At 35.2% G+C, this 14,219-nt stretch overlaps 3 protein-coding genes across 5 annotated transcripts in view; all 3 read left to right on the forward strand.

Annotated features, from left to right (window-relative positions):
• Positions 1-1,644: 1,644 nt before the first annotated feature.
• Positions 1,645-5,160, forward strand: LOC107662338 (E3 ubiquitin-protein ligase TRIM39-like). Its single transcript, XM_016452320.1, has 8 exons — positions 1,645-1,752; positions 2,169-2,659; positions 2,757-2,852; positions 2,927-3,160; positions 3,241-3,379; positions 3,870-3,896; positions 4,242-4,353; positions 4,618-5,160. Exons 1-8 carry the CDS (start codon positions 1,683-1,685, stop codon positions 5,051-5,053), a joined length of 1,605 nt encoding a protein of 534 aa, XP_016307806.1. The 5' UTR covers positions 1,645-1,682; the 3' UTR covers positions 5,054-5,160.
• Positions 5,161-6,206: 1,046 nt separating this feature from the next.
• htatip2 (HIV-1 Tat interactive protein 2) lies at positions 6,207-9,161 on the forward strand. Of its 3 annotated transcripts, none has more exons than XM_016452329.1 (6): positions 6,207-6,379; positions 7,151-7,334; positions 7,869-7,970; positions 8,370-8,507; positions 8,641-8,702; positions 8,862-9,161. In XM_016452329.1, the coding sequence occupies exons 1-6, from the start codon at positions 6,264-6,266 to the stop codon at positions 9,076-9,078; spliced, it is 819 nt and encodes a 272-aa protein (XP_016307815.1). In that variant the 5' UTR covers positions 6,207-6,263; the 3' UTR covers positions 9,079-9,161. The 3 variants fall into 3 exon arrangements, with proteins under 3 accessions (XP_016307815.1, XP_016307816.1, XP_016307817.1); XM_016452330.1 differs by having other exon boundaries at positions 6,207-6,288; XM_016452331.1 differs by having other exon boundaries at positions 6,311-6,384.
• Positions 9,162-10,209: 1,048 nt separating this feature from the next.
• prmt3 (protein arginine methyltransferase 3) overlaps positions 10,210-14,219 on the forward strand; it is a 55,781-nt gene continuing 51,771 nt past the window's right edge. The window contains exons 1-6 of the mRNA XM_016452300.1: positions 10,210-10,281; positions 10,519-10,642; positions 11,737-11,819; positions 11,926-11,975; positions 12,060-12,165; positions 12,839-12,995. Coding sequence (XP_016307786.1) covers positions 10,266-10,281; positions 10,519-10,642; positions 11,737-11,819; positions 11,926-11,975; positions 12,060-12,165; positions 12,839-12,995 — 536 coding nt within the window. The 5' untranslated portion in view covers positions 10,210-10,265. The remainder of the gene's footprint in view (positions 10,282-10,518; positions 10,643-11,736; positions 11,820-11,925; positions 11,976-12,059; positions 12,166-12,838; positions 12,996-14,219) is intronic.

Here is a 14,219-nt window from a genome sequence, read left to right on the forward strand (position 1 = left end):
TCTCTCTCTCTCTCTCTCTCTCTCTCTCTCTCTCTCTCTCTCTCTCTCTCTCTCTCTCTCTCTCTCTCTCTCTCTCTCTCTCTCTCTCTCTCTCTCTCTCTCTCTCTCTCTCTCTCTCTCTCTCTCTCTCTCTCTCTCTCTCTCTCTCTCTATTCAGTCTCAAAGTGAAAGAAAAAAAAAAAGTAAAAAATTGTGTAATAAAGTTTAAAATAAGAAACAGTCACATTGTGAGCTATAAAGTCAAATGAGAAATAAAGTTGCAATTGTGAGATATGGAATATAAACATGAAAATATGAGATTAATATGTGAAATGAAAAATATAAAATAAAAATTTGCCATAAAGATTTCACTAAAAAAAACAAAAACAATAATAGATGCCACGCACCTTCAGTTCTTGGACTGTTATTTACTGATATATTAACTTAATGTGTAAGATTTATGTATTTTTATCTCATTTTTAAAGTTGACTGAGTCAATAAATAGTAATAATAGTATAATTGACACAATACCTGTATGTACCGTATCATTCTTTAATTTAACTCTTTACATTCTTTTAACAACATTTTAACATCTATTCCACATCCATGAGAAAATATAGGAGGAGTTATGATATTTCTGCAGGTGACTGAGAGTTTTCAAAGTGAAACTAAACTGATACAACAACCTGGAGGGTCTTTTGAAACGAGATGATTTTGGACAGTAAAAGTGAGCACAGCTGATAGTCCCTGACAGGTACGTGATGAAAACAGAGTTTCATTAAACATGTCTGACTGATCTTGCTTTTTAAACATTACACAAATGTATACCACAAGGCATACAAAGAAATCCAGCACTTCGGATTATGAGAACTCTAAAGAAAGAAGTGATCCGGACAAGTCAGACCTGTTAGTCTGCAAGCTCAATTGCACTGATTTGACCGAACAACTTGAGGACTTTAATAAACCAAATATTTTACATTTAAATGTAAAACTGTTGCCATTTGATGCAAAACAATGCCGAAATCTTAAGGGTAAGGAGCAGACAGATGGCTTCAGATTTTGACACTGCAAGTTTCATGCTGGGAAATGAGATATGTGCTGTGACTTTTACTTTTTTTTTTTTAGAAAGAGAAGAGCAATGGCAGGGTATTTACCAACATCACCAAAACCAGGAAAGACCAGGAGATGGAGTCTGGATGAGCCTCCAAGTCAGGAACCCATAGAATGAATTAGTGAATTAACAAATACTTACAGCCAGTAATAATAGTTTTTTCCCCCTCTGCTGTATAACTAAATCAAAACTAGATTGTGTTGTTTTACAATCATTTTTACTACATTAACTATTAAACATGTCTGACTGATCTTGCTTTTTAAACATTACACAAATGCATAACACAAGGCATACAAAGAAATCCGGCACTTCGGATTATGAGAACTCTAAAGAAAGAAGTGATCCGGTGAAGTCAGACCTGTTAGTCTGCAAGCTCAATTGCACTGATTTGACCGAACAACTTGAGGACTTTAATAAACCAAATATTTTACATTTAAATGTAAAACTGTTGCCATTTGATGCAAAACAATGCCGAAATCTTAAGGGTAAGGAGCAGACAGATGGCTTCAGATTTTGACACTGCAAGTTTCATGCTGGGAAATGAGATATGTGCTGTGACTTTTACTTTTTTTTTTTTAGAAAGAGAAGAGCAATGGCAGGGTATTTACCAACATCACCAAAACCAGGAAAGACCAGGAGATGGAGTCTGGATGAGCCTCCAAGTCAGGAACCCATAGAATGAATTAGTGAATTAACAAATACTTACAGCCAGTAATAATAGTTTTTTCCCCCTCTGCTGTATAACTAAATCAAAACTAGATTGTGTTGTTTTACAATCATTTTTACTACATTAACTACATGCACAACATCTTGGAAATCATGTACGAGATGCTTGAACCGTCAGTGAGTCGAAAGGCCATCTAGCCCAAGTTTGTATAGAAAAACAATCAAAAAGCACAGAAATGTTCCACGACAAAAGATATCAGAACCAAAACCATCAGGGTGCTTAGAATATGATAGAACTGTGATATAAAATGTAGTACTCTAATACTAATCTAACCTTTCTTTTTTTTAATAACATTACTTGTATATTCAGTATTATAACAAATATATTTTAATTATATAATCCACATTTCAGCTCTGACATCCTCCAGTGGTGCTGTAGACGAGGAGTCTCCAAGTTCTGTGGATCTGGAAGTGTTGACGGATCCAGTCTCCACTGACAAATGCCTGAAAGAAAGTCAGCATTGCAGCTGCTTAGTGTGTAAACGGAAATACAGTAAAAGATCTGACAACACGAGCCAGTTTGTGCAATATTTTGGCCTCAGAAAATCTGAAGTTTTCTGTGATGTCTGTGAAGAAACAAAGATGAAAGCCCTGAAGTCCTGTCTGGTGTGTCAGACCTCTTATTGTGAAACTCTCCTGGAGCCTCATCAGAAACTGCATTTAAACAAACACAAACTGATGGACCCTGTGGAGAATATAAAGGACTATATATGCCAGAAACACGAGAGACCTCTGGAGCTGTTCTGTAGAGATGATCAGATGTATGTGTGTGTGTTTTGCACTGATGGAGACCACAAGACTCACAACACTGTTCATCTAGAGGAGGAGAGTAAAAAGAAAAAGGCATAAGTTACTAACAACATTAAAAATACTTTAATAATCTGATTTAAAATATCTAGCAAGTAATTAAATGCGTCTGGGTGTTCCCGTTTGTCTATAGACTCGTATGATGAAGACAAAGAAAGACGTGCAGCAGATGATCCAGGACAGAATCAAGAAGATTCAAGACATCAAACACTCAGCAGAACTCAGAAAAGTGAGAGGATGTTGATTATATGTAATGGGTAATGTTTAGATTTGCCTTAAAAAATAAATCTGATTATTTTGCAGAAAAGCACTGAGCAGGAGAAAGCAGCCAGTGTTGAGCTCTGCACTGCTCTGATGCGCTCCATTGAGAGATGTCAGGCTGAGCTGCTGGAGATGATGGAGGAGAAGCAGAAAGCAGCAGAGAAACAGGATGAAGAGCTCATTCAAGAGCTGCAGCAGGTGCAGCAGGAGCTCAAGATGAGAAACACTGAGCTGGAGCATCTCTTACACACTGAGGATCACCTGCACCTCCTACAGGTCAGTATCTCTCTATCTCACATCACAGGACAATACTCACACTCCTCATGCTGAGGGACTTCTCCTCTCTCCTGCTGTAGATTGATCCATCCCTGTGCAGTCCTCCACACACCAGGAAATGGCCTGAGATCAGTATGAACACTGATGTGAATGTCGAGACTCTGAGGAGAGCTCTGACTCAACTGCAGGAAACTCTAGACGAGAAACTCAATGAATCTGGTAGGTCTATAGAAATACAGCACACAAAATTTCTGTTGACAGCAGTCATGCTTTATCTAGGGAAATATTGTGGCTGAAGAAGGTGACAAATGCTCACCAAGGATGCAGCAACAAATCATCAATACAGTTAAACATATTATTGTGAATTATTCTAATTTAAAATGACTACTTTCTGTTTTGATATATTTAATTTATTCCTGTGACAAAGCTGAATTTTCAGCAGCCATTACTCCAGTCTTTAGAGAAACACGATCCTTCATAATTCGTTGTATAATATAATATCTCATCATTCCTATATGTTGTTTTGGTGCTCAAGAAACATTTCTAATCATTATCAATGTTGAAAACAGTTTTACTTCTTTTTTTCTCAGGATTTAAATTTTTTTTCTTGCTAAATAAAAGTATTAATGACTTATATGACAACAAAATAGCATCATGGATGTTGGTTTGTCCACACTTGTTGATGTTTTATTATTATTTGCCTCCACAGTGTTGAGGGTGATGCAGCATTATACAGGTAAAATTCAGAGATGACAGCTGAACATATTCTAATCATTATCAATGTTGAAAACAGTTTTACTTCTTTTTTTTCTCAGGATTTAATTTTTTTTTCTTGCTAAATAAAAGTATTAATGACTTATATGACAACAAAATAGCATCGTGGATGTTGGTTTGTCCACACTTGTTGATGTTTTATTATTATTTGCCTCCACAGTGTTGAGGGTGATGCAGCATTATACAGGTAAAATTCAGAGATGACAGCTGAACATATAATCACTTGTACCATCTAGTTTTTGTTAAACATTTAAAACATCTAAATCTTTGTACTGTCAAGATTCATATGCTCTGATCTCTCTCTCAGTGGATGTGACTCTGGATCCTGATACAGCTCATCAATATCTCATCCTGTCTGATGATGGGAAACAAGTGAGACGTGGAGACATTAAACAGAAGCTCCCAAACAACCCGGAAAGGTTTGATCACTATCCTGGTGTCCTGGGAAAAGAGGGATTCTCCTCAGGGAGATTTTATTTTGAGGTGCAGCTGAAGGGAAAGACTGTCTGGAATTTAGGAGTGGCCAGAGAATCTATTAACAGGAAGGGACTGATCACAATGTGTCCTCAGAAAGGATTCTGGACTGTGGCACTGAGGAATGGGAATGAACTCATCCTGTCTGATGATGGGAAACAAGTGAGACGTGGAGACATTAAACAGAAGCTCCCAAACAACCCGGAGAGGTTTGATCACTATCCTGGTGTCCTGGGAAAAGAGGGATTCTCCTCAGGGAGATTTTATTTTGAGGTGCAGGTGAAGGGAAAGACTGTCTGGAATTTAGGAGTGGCCAGAGAATCTATTAACAGGAAGGGACTGATCACAATGTGTCCTCAGAAAGGATTCTGGACTGTGGCACTGAGGAATGGGAATGAATATTGGGCTTGTGCTGGCCCATCTGTCTCTCTGTCTCTGAGAGCGAAGCCGCAGAAGGTGGGGGTGTTTGTGGATTATGAGGAGGGTCTGGTCTCCTTCTATGATGTGGAGTCCAGATCTCATATCTGCTCTTTCACTGGTCAGTCTTTCACTGAGAATCTATATCTATATTTTTGTCTGTTTAGTAAAGGCGATAAAGATCAAAACTCTCCCCCAGTAATCATCTCACCTGCTATTTACACTTAAAAGAGGTTACATTTCTTTAAGAAGCCATTGTGTTAATGATATTCTTGTGCCTAGAAATTATAAGGTTATGTATCACATAATTATGTACTTTTGTTGTCCACGTTGTCACTCCAAGTCAATTTTATTTGTATGTTTTTTTTTACAATACATTTTTAAAGCAGCTTTACAGAAAGTCATGATGTTAACTTTTATAATATCTTATATTTTTATGCCTTAAAGTTGCATTTAGCAGATTAGAGCTGGGCAGCAATATAGTTTACATGGTCATTATTGTTGTAGTTGCTACAATCAAAAACTGTAAAGATTTTATATAGCTACTGTAACGTAACATAATACTTTATTGAGTGGGGCTTTGAATGGCTGGATGCTCTTTTCCATTATTTTATTTTCGTTGGTTTGTAGACAACTGTGAATGTTCTGTTTCTTTTTTCATTTTTTTTTAACTATTTTTTTTTTGATAATGTGTTACTTTACATTCGTAAAGACCAAAACCTGTTTACAGAAGTAAGAGCATTAAAATAAATTATTTATGCAATTATTAGCATAACTGGATCAGTGACATAATTGTATACAGTGTCCTCCAGGAATATTGTCACCTTTGATATATAGGAGAAAACTGAGAAAAAAAATGGCTTTACTGTTTATCCTCTTGCTGTTTTATTCAAAAAATTATATGTGGTTAAGAAATTTATTGATTCATCAATATGTTGTTCTTGTTATTTTCTGAATTTCAAAAGTTTAACATTTACTTAGATAACATTTACTGAACACTATCATATCAAACCATGCCATACAGAAAGTGTAAACGTGTAAGGTGACCAGTGGTGAGGTAAGGTGAACCAGTGGTTAAGTATAGCCACATATCTATGAAATTATGCATAGAGAAACTCAAAAGAATGAGCTCAGAGTCAGAAACAGACACAAACCTGCACCACCACCACATAAGCAGCACTCTGAGCACAGCTTTGTTTTTGAGAGGTTTTCATTTGCTCTGCCACAGTACTTCAGTATGTAAAGTCGTGATTTTCACGTTCTGAAGTATTGAAGTGCCAGTAAAACCAAATGCAATCATGCTCGTGCATATGCTTTTACAAACAGCTGTAATGTTGCTGCATATGTATACGTTCTGCGCAAGCGCAGTGTGAAACGCTATAACAGGAAGAAGCTCCAGCGTATCAACTACCAAAGTCGTCTGTTTATCGAGCTTGGCATGAATATATTTGAGAGTAACTGGGGTAAAACCTTAAGCTTCTTCACTGTTTTTGTTGTGGCGCTCGCTGCTGTTTTATACTATCTTGAGAATTCAGAGATTGACGAGATCCCAAGGTGAAGTACGGACCACTATACTGTCACTTCTATTACTTGCTATGTCCTGCTTGTGCTGACAGTATTTTTTTTCTACAGTACATGATCTTTTTGATTCTTGCTCATAGTATGAACGACCACACCTCATGAGAAAGGCAATGTTCCCTCTTGATTGTATTTAGATGAATAACATCATCAAATACCGAGAAAGAAAAATACAGAAAGCATTAACAGGTTAGACCATTAGAAATAAAGAACAAAATAAAATAAAATAAAAAAGAACATAAAAATAGGGAAAAAAATGTATGCGTGAAATATGGTGTCAAGTGGACGTGACTGGATGTTATTATATGTAATTAATAATTCAATTCAGTAAAGTTGCTATTAATATTTCTCAGCAGCACCCTTGCTGGAACCGACTGTATTGTCACGTGATACTTGATACTTTTCTCAGCATGGACAAATCCCATAGGTTGTATAAGGATGTTTAAAGATAGTTTTCTGGTGCGGCTTTACATTAGTATATCAGGTAGATATTGGCATTAACAATTATAGACCTATATTTAGTGTACAAATATGACCAGTAAGACAATCGTGCTGAGATTTGACTGCGGTTCAGTGAGCTTTGAGCCGCCGAGCGCAACTTTGAGGAACAACTCTTGACTTGAAGCAGTTATTACTAATAATAATACATACACCTGTTTATTATAGTACACCTGTGCAAATTCGGCATTGTCGTGGTGATATTGCGAGATTGAAACAGTTGCGCACGCAATCATTTTTTCGTTACAGAATGGATCTGAACGCAATGGAAGAGAATTCCCAGCAGAAGAACAGAACGTGCTTCATTCTCGGCGCTTCAGGTGAGACTGGAACGGCGCTACTGAAGGAAATAGTGGAGCTCAACATCTTCTCCAGCATCACTCTCATTGGACGAAGACAGTTAACCTTTGAGGATAAAGCCTATGAAAATCTGGTAATGTGCGTTTATGTACAGGTACATCTCAATAAATTAGAATGTCGTGGAAAAGTTCATTTATTTCAGTAATTCAACTCAAATTGTGAAACTCGAAATGAACTTTTCCACGACATTCTAATTTATGGAGATGCACCTGTACGTGTTTGGACACTTATTCAAGTGCAAATGCATAGTTCACCCAAAAATTAAAATTCAGTCATCATTTACTCACCCTGAAGTTGTCTCAAACCTGTATACATTTCTTTTTTTCTGCTAAACACAAAAGAAGATACTTTCAAGAGTTTTGGTAGCCAAAGAGTTGACCCTAACCATTATGACTCACATAGACTGAATTTTAATTTTTAGGTGAACTATCCCTTTAAAGAAAGACAGCACAAGCAGTAACTGGCTCATATAAATCAAAATCTAGCATAATTTGTTTGCACATGCTAGGTGGCTTGATATTTTGTTGTTTAATGCAATTCAATGTACACTTTTTTTAACGTTATCAAGGATTTTATTCTGACTTATTGTCCCTCTTGTTCTCTTCAGGTGCAAAAGGTGGTTGATTTTGAGAAGCTTGGTGAGTACACTGAGGCTTTTCAGGGCCATGATGTTGGATACTGCTGTCTAGGAACAGCCAAAGCAGGAGCTGTATGTTCAGATGTGATCATTTTGTGAACTATAAATGCATGAAGGATTTTCTCCTGATCCTTAGTTAGGAGTTTAGGCTATATTTTTTTCAACTCAATACATTTATAAATGTAAGATAAAATGTAAATGTTTGTATAATATTATTTGTATAATAAAAAATATGTTTTTCATGATGAGACATAAAATAAATGCGAACTAAAACTCAAATTAGCAATGCAAGTAAAGAACACTTTAGCAGCTGATGAACAAGAAAATCACTTTATGTTTTTGATAACTAATGATGCATTTGTGGAGAACCCTTTGTGCAAGTTTACATTTCATGTTTATTTCCTGTGGTAAAGTTTCTTAATTGCATACTAAAAAACAACTTTTTGTGCATACATTTTGTATGGGCTACAGGAAGGGTTTGTGCGGGTGGATCATGACTACGTACTCAAGTCTGCAGAACTTGCCAAAGCAGGAGGCTGCTCACATTTTCATCTCGAATCCTCCAAAGGTGCAGACAAAACCAGCAGCTTTCTCTATCTGAAAACAAAGGTATTATAAACCCCGTGCCTAGATTTGTTAAAATTATATCACTTATTTGATTAACAGTGCATGGAAGGACAAGCTTGTATTTTGATGTCATTCAAGCCAATCCTTGTCCATTCCAACACTGCTGTATTTACAGGGACAGGTTGAAGCAGAAATTGAAGACCTAGGGTTTGAGCGTTTCTCCATTTATCGACCAGCGTGAGTCCCGCTGCTTTATTTTTCTTAAATAAAATCTGTTGCAGTTTCTCTGAAGTATAGTTTGAGGTCATACATCTTTGTGTATGTTGTGCATGTCTGCCTTATTTTAAATCCTCATTTGTTCTGTAGTTCATATATGATTGTTTTTTCTTCTTCTAGGGTGCTCTTAGTGGACAGAGAGGAGAGCAGGCCGGCTGAGTGGGTGGCCCAGAAATTTCTTGGTGCATTCTCCTCTGTTTTCCCTACAATGTCTATTCCCATCACAGCAGTGGCCAGAGCTATGGTTGTCAACACACTGAAAGATGGAGAGGAGAAAGTGGAAATTCTCGAAAACAAGGCCATATACAATCTTGGGAAAATTGGAGACAAAAAATAAAAAAGACTTTTATTCTCACATTTTTATAATTAAGTGCAATCCTGGCATGATTCTTCAGCAAGATAAGCCAAAATATCGTTTTAGTGCAGTTTACTTGTGTTGAATTATTTTAAAAACATATTCAAAATATAGTAATGCTTTACACTAATTTAAGGGTGATATGTGCTGTTTATATATGCTTCATTGGGGTTCTGGTGCTAATTTTATATTGCTCAGGAAAAAATAAATTATATCCATATTTGAACACAACTATTGTGTGTATATAATTATATTATTTTGTGTGATAATTAAGTGCAATCCTGGCATGATTCTTCAGCAAGATAAGCCAAAATATCGTTTTAGTGCAGTTTACTTGTGTTGAATTATTATCATATTAAGTATTTTAAAAACATATTCAAAATATAGTAATGCTTTACACTAATTTAAGGGTGATATGTGCTGTTTATATATGCTTCATTGGGGTTCTGGTGCTAATTTTATATTGCTCAGGAAAAAATAAATTATATCCATATTTGAACACAACTATTGTGTGTATATAATTATATTATTTTGTGTGTAATGTCTGAAAAATGGGTTAAAACAGTCACCTCTTTAGTCACATCTGAAAGACAAAAGCATTTATTTGCAGTATCAGCAGCTATACTGTTCATATGCATTCAGAATATTCATTTTTGAACTTGGCAGCTGATATGTTATGATCCAACTTTTGTGATTCCGTAATTCTTTTAACCAGCATTGAAAGAGTTCATGTGTGCTTGCATAACTTATCCATTAAAAATTAAATTACAGAAATTCCACACAAAAACTGACAATACTAATTTACACACTAGTCATACTATATAAATATAGTATTATTGTAAGCCTTACAATAACTATACAATGTGAAGTCAAGTGAGTCCAAAGTTTTGACTGTAGGTAGTGTGTTATTGTAAAACTACAAAACATAAAGAAGATAATAGGTTGTACCTGCATAAATTACCTTTTGATGCTTTGTTACTAACAAAGATACACAGATACAAATATACACAAAGGATACAGAAAGATACACTGAGGCAGGCTATTTGACAGCTCAAGGCTTACGGTTACTGCGATTAATAAAGAAACAGCGGCCTCACATGGCGACAGAAGAGAAGTGCACCAAATAAGAATGACCCGGATGAGAAAACTCCAACTCAAGAGACTACAGCATGGCAGCGTTCACAGGTACACGTGATCGTATGAAATATGATGTACACATTTGTTTTAACTCTTTTAAACTGCGTTACTGTAACGGTTTGAATAGTGCATCTTAATCTTAGAGAAAATGTACTGCAGTTCGGCATTTTCAAATGGTGAAATTAACGGTGAACTCCTGTACAGTTAATTATGTCAGCAGTTCTCACCGGTTGTTTAGAAGGTGTTTAATTGTTATGGCTTCTGTAACTGTATCTTGTGATGCAGGTGATGATGACTGTGAGGTGTGTGATGATGTACCCGAGCTGTCCGACAGTGATGAAGAACAATGGCAGTCAATGGAGCAGGGATCTGAATGCACAACAGTCCCGTGTTTACTCTGTGACAGCAGGTAACATTCAGTGCAAACCATTCATGATGATGCTTCCAAAAAGAAAACGGAAAGACTGGAGACAGTTTTGTGGATTGTGATCTGCTCATGTCTGTTTCAAACGTTTTATTGTCAGAAACCGCCAAATATGATAATAGACAGATCTATATTTACATCTCTGTTGAAAAAAACAGCATATGCTGGTTAGGTATGTTTTGACTCTGGGATGCTTGTTTAAGCTGGTCCTTTGCTGGTTTAAGCTGAGCATATGCTGTTTTTTTCAACAGGGATGTTAGCCATTTATACTGTGTGAGGAAATGTAGCGTGTTATTTCCAAATGTAAATAATTTGCTTTTATATAGCCAGAAGAAATGATTAAAATGTCTTAAAATATTTACTTATTATTTTTTTTTCTACTCACTATTAGTGTAACGTTAGATGTAGCCTATAAACCAAAAGAGAAACATTTGAACATTTCAATTCAAGATAGATTAAATGTGACAATAGGGAGGAGAAACCAGAAGAAGAAATACAACACAAATACAAACTCTTTTTGAACTCATGCATGTCAGGAGGATGGACATGCAAACCAATATTATTTTAGTTTATATACTTTCATGTTTTGGATTAGCTTTTTTGTTGTTGTATTTTTAGTTTTCAATTTAAGTTTTGTTTAATATTTAGTAATTTTGTTATGCTATTAGTGCTTTTTTTACTTTTTGAATATTTCTTTTAAGTTGAATTTATTTTTATTTCAGTTTTAGTTTTCCAGTTAGTAATTTCAGTGCTTCAACTTAAACATATTTCTGTTAGTTGCCAGTGTAATATTTCTAATTTTAGTTTGGTTATTTCAGTATTTAGTTAAGTTTTTTTTTTTTTGTCAATTTCTATTGATATAAATGTTTTAGTAATTTTAAACTTGAACTATTGTAAATGTTTAGTTTGTGATAACCTGAACACTTTGAATATTTATTTATTTAAAAGTAGCATAACTGATTATGGCTTTTGTGTTTTATGTGTGTGTGTGTGTTTTACAATTCAAGACATTCAAAACTTATCTACTAAAGATGGGCCTATGGTTTATTTTGTACTCAAGTATGTCTCACTTTAAACAGGACTTTCACCTCTGTGTCTGAAACAGTACAACACTGTAAGACAGATCATGGTGTGGATATTCCAGATCTTGTCCAAAAACACAGTAAGTTTTACAAACCAAGGACTGCTCAGTGTGCTGAGTGATGCCTGATGTCTCTAAATATAGATCTGGTTTAATTCCTCTCTAATCTGTTTTAATTCCTCACTAGGGCTTGATGACTATGGCTACATAAAGATGATAAACTACATTAGAACTACAGTAAGTATCCTTTTAACACACAGTTCAAGTGTATATTTGCGATATGATGACTTGACGCCTGAATAAGCTGTGTGTGTTTTGTAGAAATGTTCTGCAGAGAGTTTGGAACTTGCTTCAGATGGTCCATTGCCATGGGACAGTGATCAATATATGAAACCAGCTTTACCAGATGACCCATTACTGCTGATAGGTATGAGAATTATTGTTTTTTTTTGTCTCATTTATTGTGACAAATTTCTGCTTTTTTCTATTTTAATATATTTTAAAATATAATATATAGTTTTTATATAATATATATCCAACTTTAATATGTACTATAGAGCTGTGCGTATTTCAGTTCATATTTTGCAACAATATAAAAATTCACACAGCCAAGATTTGCTATATAGTATATATTGCTTTACATATGCAGGTAAAGTAGGATGTACTATATAGCCATCTTTCAGTATATTGCTGGGTGATAATATAGTTTACTATATTAATATAGCAGCCATTACTTAAGTCTTCAGTGTCACATGATCCTTCAGAAATCATTCTGATATGATTTGCTGCTCAAGAAACATTTCTTGTTATGATCAACTTTGTGCTGCTAAATTGTTTTATGAAAACCGTGTTTTTATTTTAGGATTCTGTGATGAAAAGAACGTTCACAAGAACAGGATTTATTTGAAATCAAAATCTTTAGTAACATTATAAATGTCTTTACTGTCACTTTTGATGAATTTAATGCATTCTTTGTGAAAAAAAAAAACTCTTACTAACTTAAGAACTTTTGAATTGTAGGGTATGGCAACATATGTGTAAATGGGAATCTTTCATACGTGTTTGAAACACATTTGTGCTACTGGCTTACATTTTGTCAGATGTTGAAGAGTTGATCGAAGCCGCAGATGTGACGTTGAGCCCCGCGGCTGGTGATCAGGTGCCTCTTCTGCTTCAGAGAGCCAGACAGGCTGAAGATAGAGCTCAGAGAGCTGAGGAAGCCCTGGCCCGGGCCATGGACGATCTGCACAAACTCAAGTCAGTATAACATCAGCCTCACTCTTCGATATGCACTGCATCACTTCAGTGTTATTCAACAAATAATATTTATGCAACTGTAGTCTCTTTTGTTCAATTTGCTCATCTTTAGTTTGATTGCTTATGCTCTAGTTATTTATACTTTATGAAACACGGTGTTGCTTATGCCATCTTAAACATGCCCTACCTGTTAGTATTAAATTCAAAAACACGTCATCCAGCGGATTTTGACAGTTCCAGGGCTTTTGTGAAAACTTCATATTGTACTTATGCATCTTTGTATTCCTGCTCACAGATAGTCAGATTGAACGCAGTGCATTATGGGTGTTGAAGTTTTCATTTATTTTTGCCACAGCACTTTTTTCTGTTTACTTTAGTCATAGGTTTAGTCAGCATAGGTTTCTTTAGTCAGCATAGGTTTAAAAAATATATTTTCCTGCATAGACAGACAGTTTTTATTAAAACCCCATTTTGCCAACAGTGGATTACCCCTTTAAATGAATTTGAATTTGAAAAAAAAGAAAGGAAGAATGGGTTAAAGGGATAGTTCATCCAAAAAATTAAATTCTGTCATAAGCAGTGTTGGGGGGTAACGCATTACAAGTAACGCGAGTTACGTAATCAGATTACTTTTTCAAGTAACTAGTAAAGTAACGCATTACTTTTTAATTTACAAGAGAATATCTGAGTTACTTTTTCAAATAAGTAAGGCAAGTTACTTTTTTTCCAATTTATTGATTGACAGCTCTCTTGTCCCCATGCTGAGAGAAATCAGATGTTGTTACGGTAGTTCTAAAATAAATATGAATATGCATTAATTCATCTCACTTAAATTACGTTAAAAAAAAATTACATAAATTTACTTTCCCTTCAGCCTGAGGCTTATTAATTTCACTTTTGGTGTGAAAAGGCTTTTATATTTGCCAAAAATAGAACTTTTTTATTTTAAAAACAAACAAGCAAGCTCTGTCCAGATTTAAAAAGTAACGCAAAAGTAACGTAATGCATTACTTTCCATAAAAAGTAACTAAGTAACGTAATTAGTTACTTTTTTTATGGAGTAACGCAATATTGTAATGCATTACTTTTAAAAGTAACTTTCCCCAACACTGTGTATAAGACAAGTTTGTACAGTATGTAGTTGTAGTTTTTGCATCTTTTCTGCAAAGATATTTAACAAGTGATTTGTTTAACATTTACATCATGTTGACAACATGTGTGCTG

This window comes from Sinocyclocheilus anshuiensis, unplaced genomic scaffold, assembly GCF_001515605.1.
Source record: "Sinocyclocheilus anshuiensis isolate Anshui unplaced genomic scaffold, SAMN03320099.WGS_v1.1 scaffold579, whole genome shotgun sequence".
NCBI classification, from domain to species: Eukaryota; Metazoa; Chordata; class Actinopteri; order Cypriniformes; family Cyprinidae; genus Sinocyclocheilus; species Sinocyclocheilus anshuiensis.

Excerpts from the sequence above, each read along its gene's own strand:
- LOC107662338 (XM_016452320.1), top strand. The coding sequence starts at position 1,683 with ATGGCAGGGTATTTACCAACATCACCAAAACCAGGAAAGACCAGGAGA. Across the intron at positions 3,161-3,240 it reads ATCACCTGCACCTCCTACAG|ATTGATCCATCCCTGTGCAG; the intron begins GTCAGTATCTCT and ends CTCCTGCTGTAG. Across the intron at positions 3,380-3,869 it reads CGAGAAACTCAATGAATCTG|TGTTGAGGGTGATGCAGCAT; the intron begins GTAGGTCTATAG and ends TTGCCTCCACAG.
- htatip2 (XM_016452329.1), top strand. The coding sequence starts at position 6,264 with ATGAATATATTTGAGAGTAACTGGGGTAAAACCTTAAGCTTCTTCACT. Across the intron at positions 7,335-7,868 it reads ATAAAGCCTATGAAAATCTG|GTGCAAAAGGTGGTTGATTT; the intron begins GTAATGTGCGTT and ends TGTTCTCTTCAG. Across the intron at positions 8,703-8,861 it reads TTCTCCATTTATCGACCAGC|GGTGCTCTTAGTGGACAGAG; the intron begins GTGAGTCCCGCT and ends TTCTTCTTCTAG.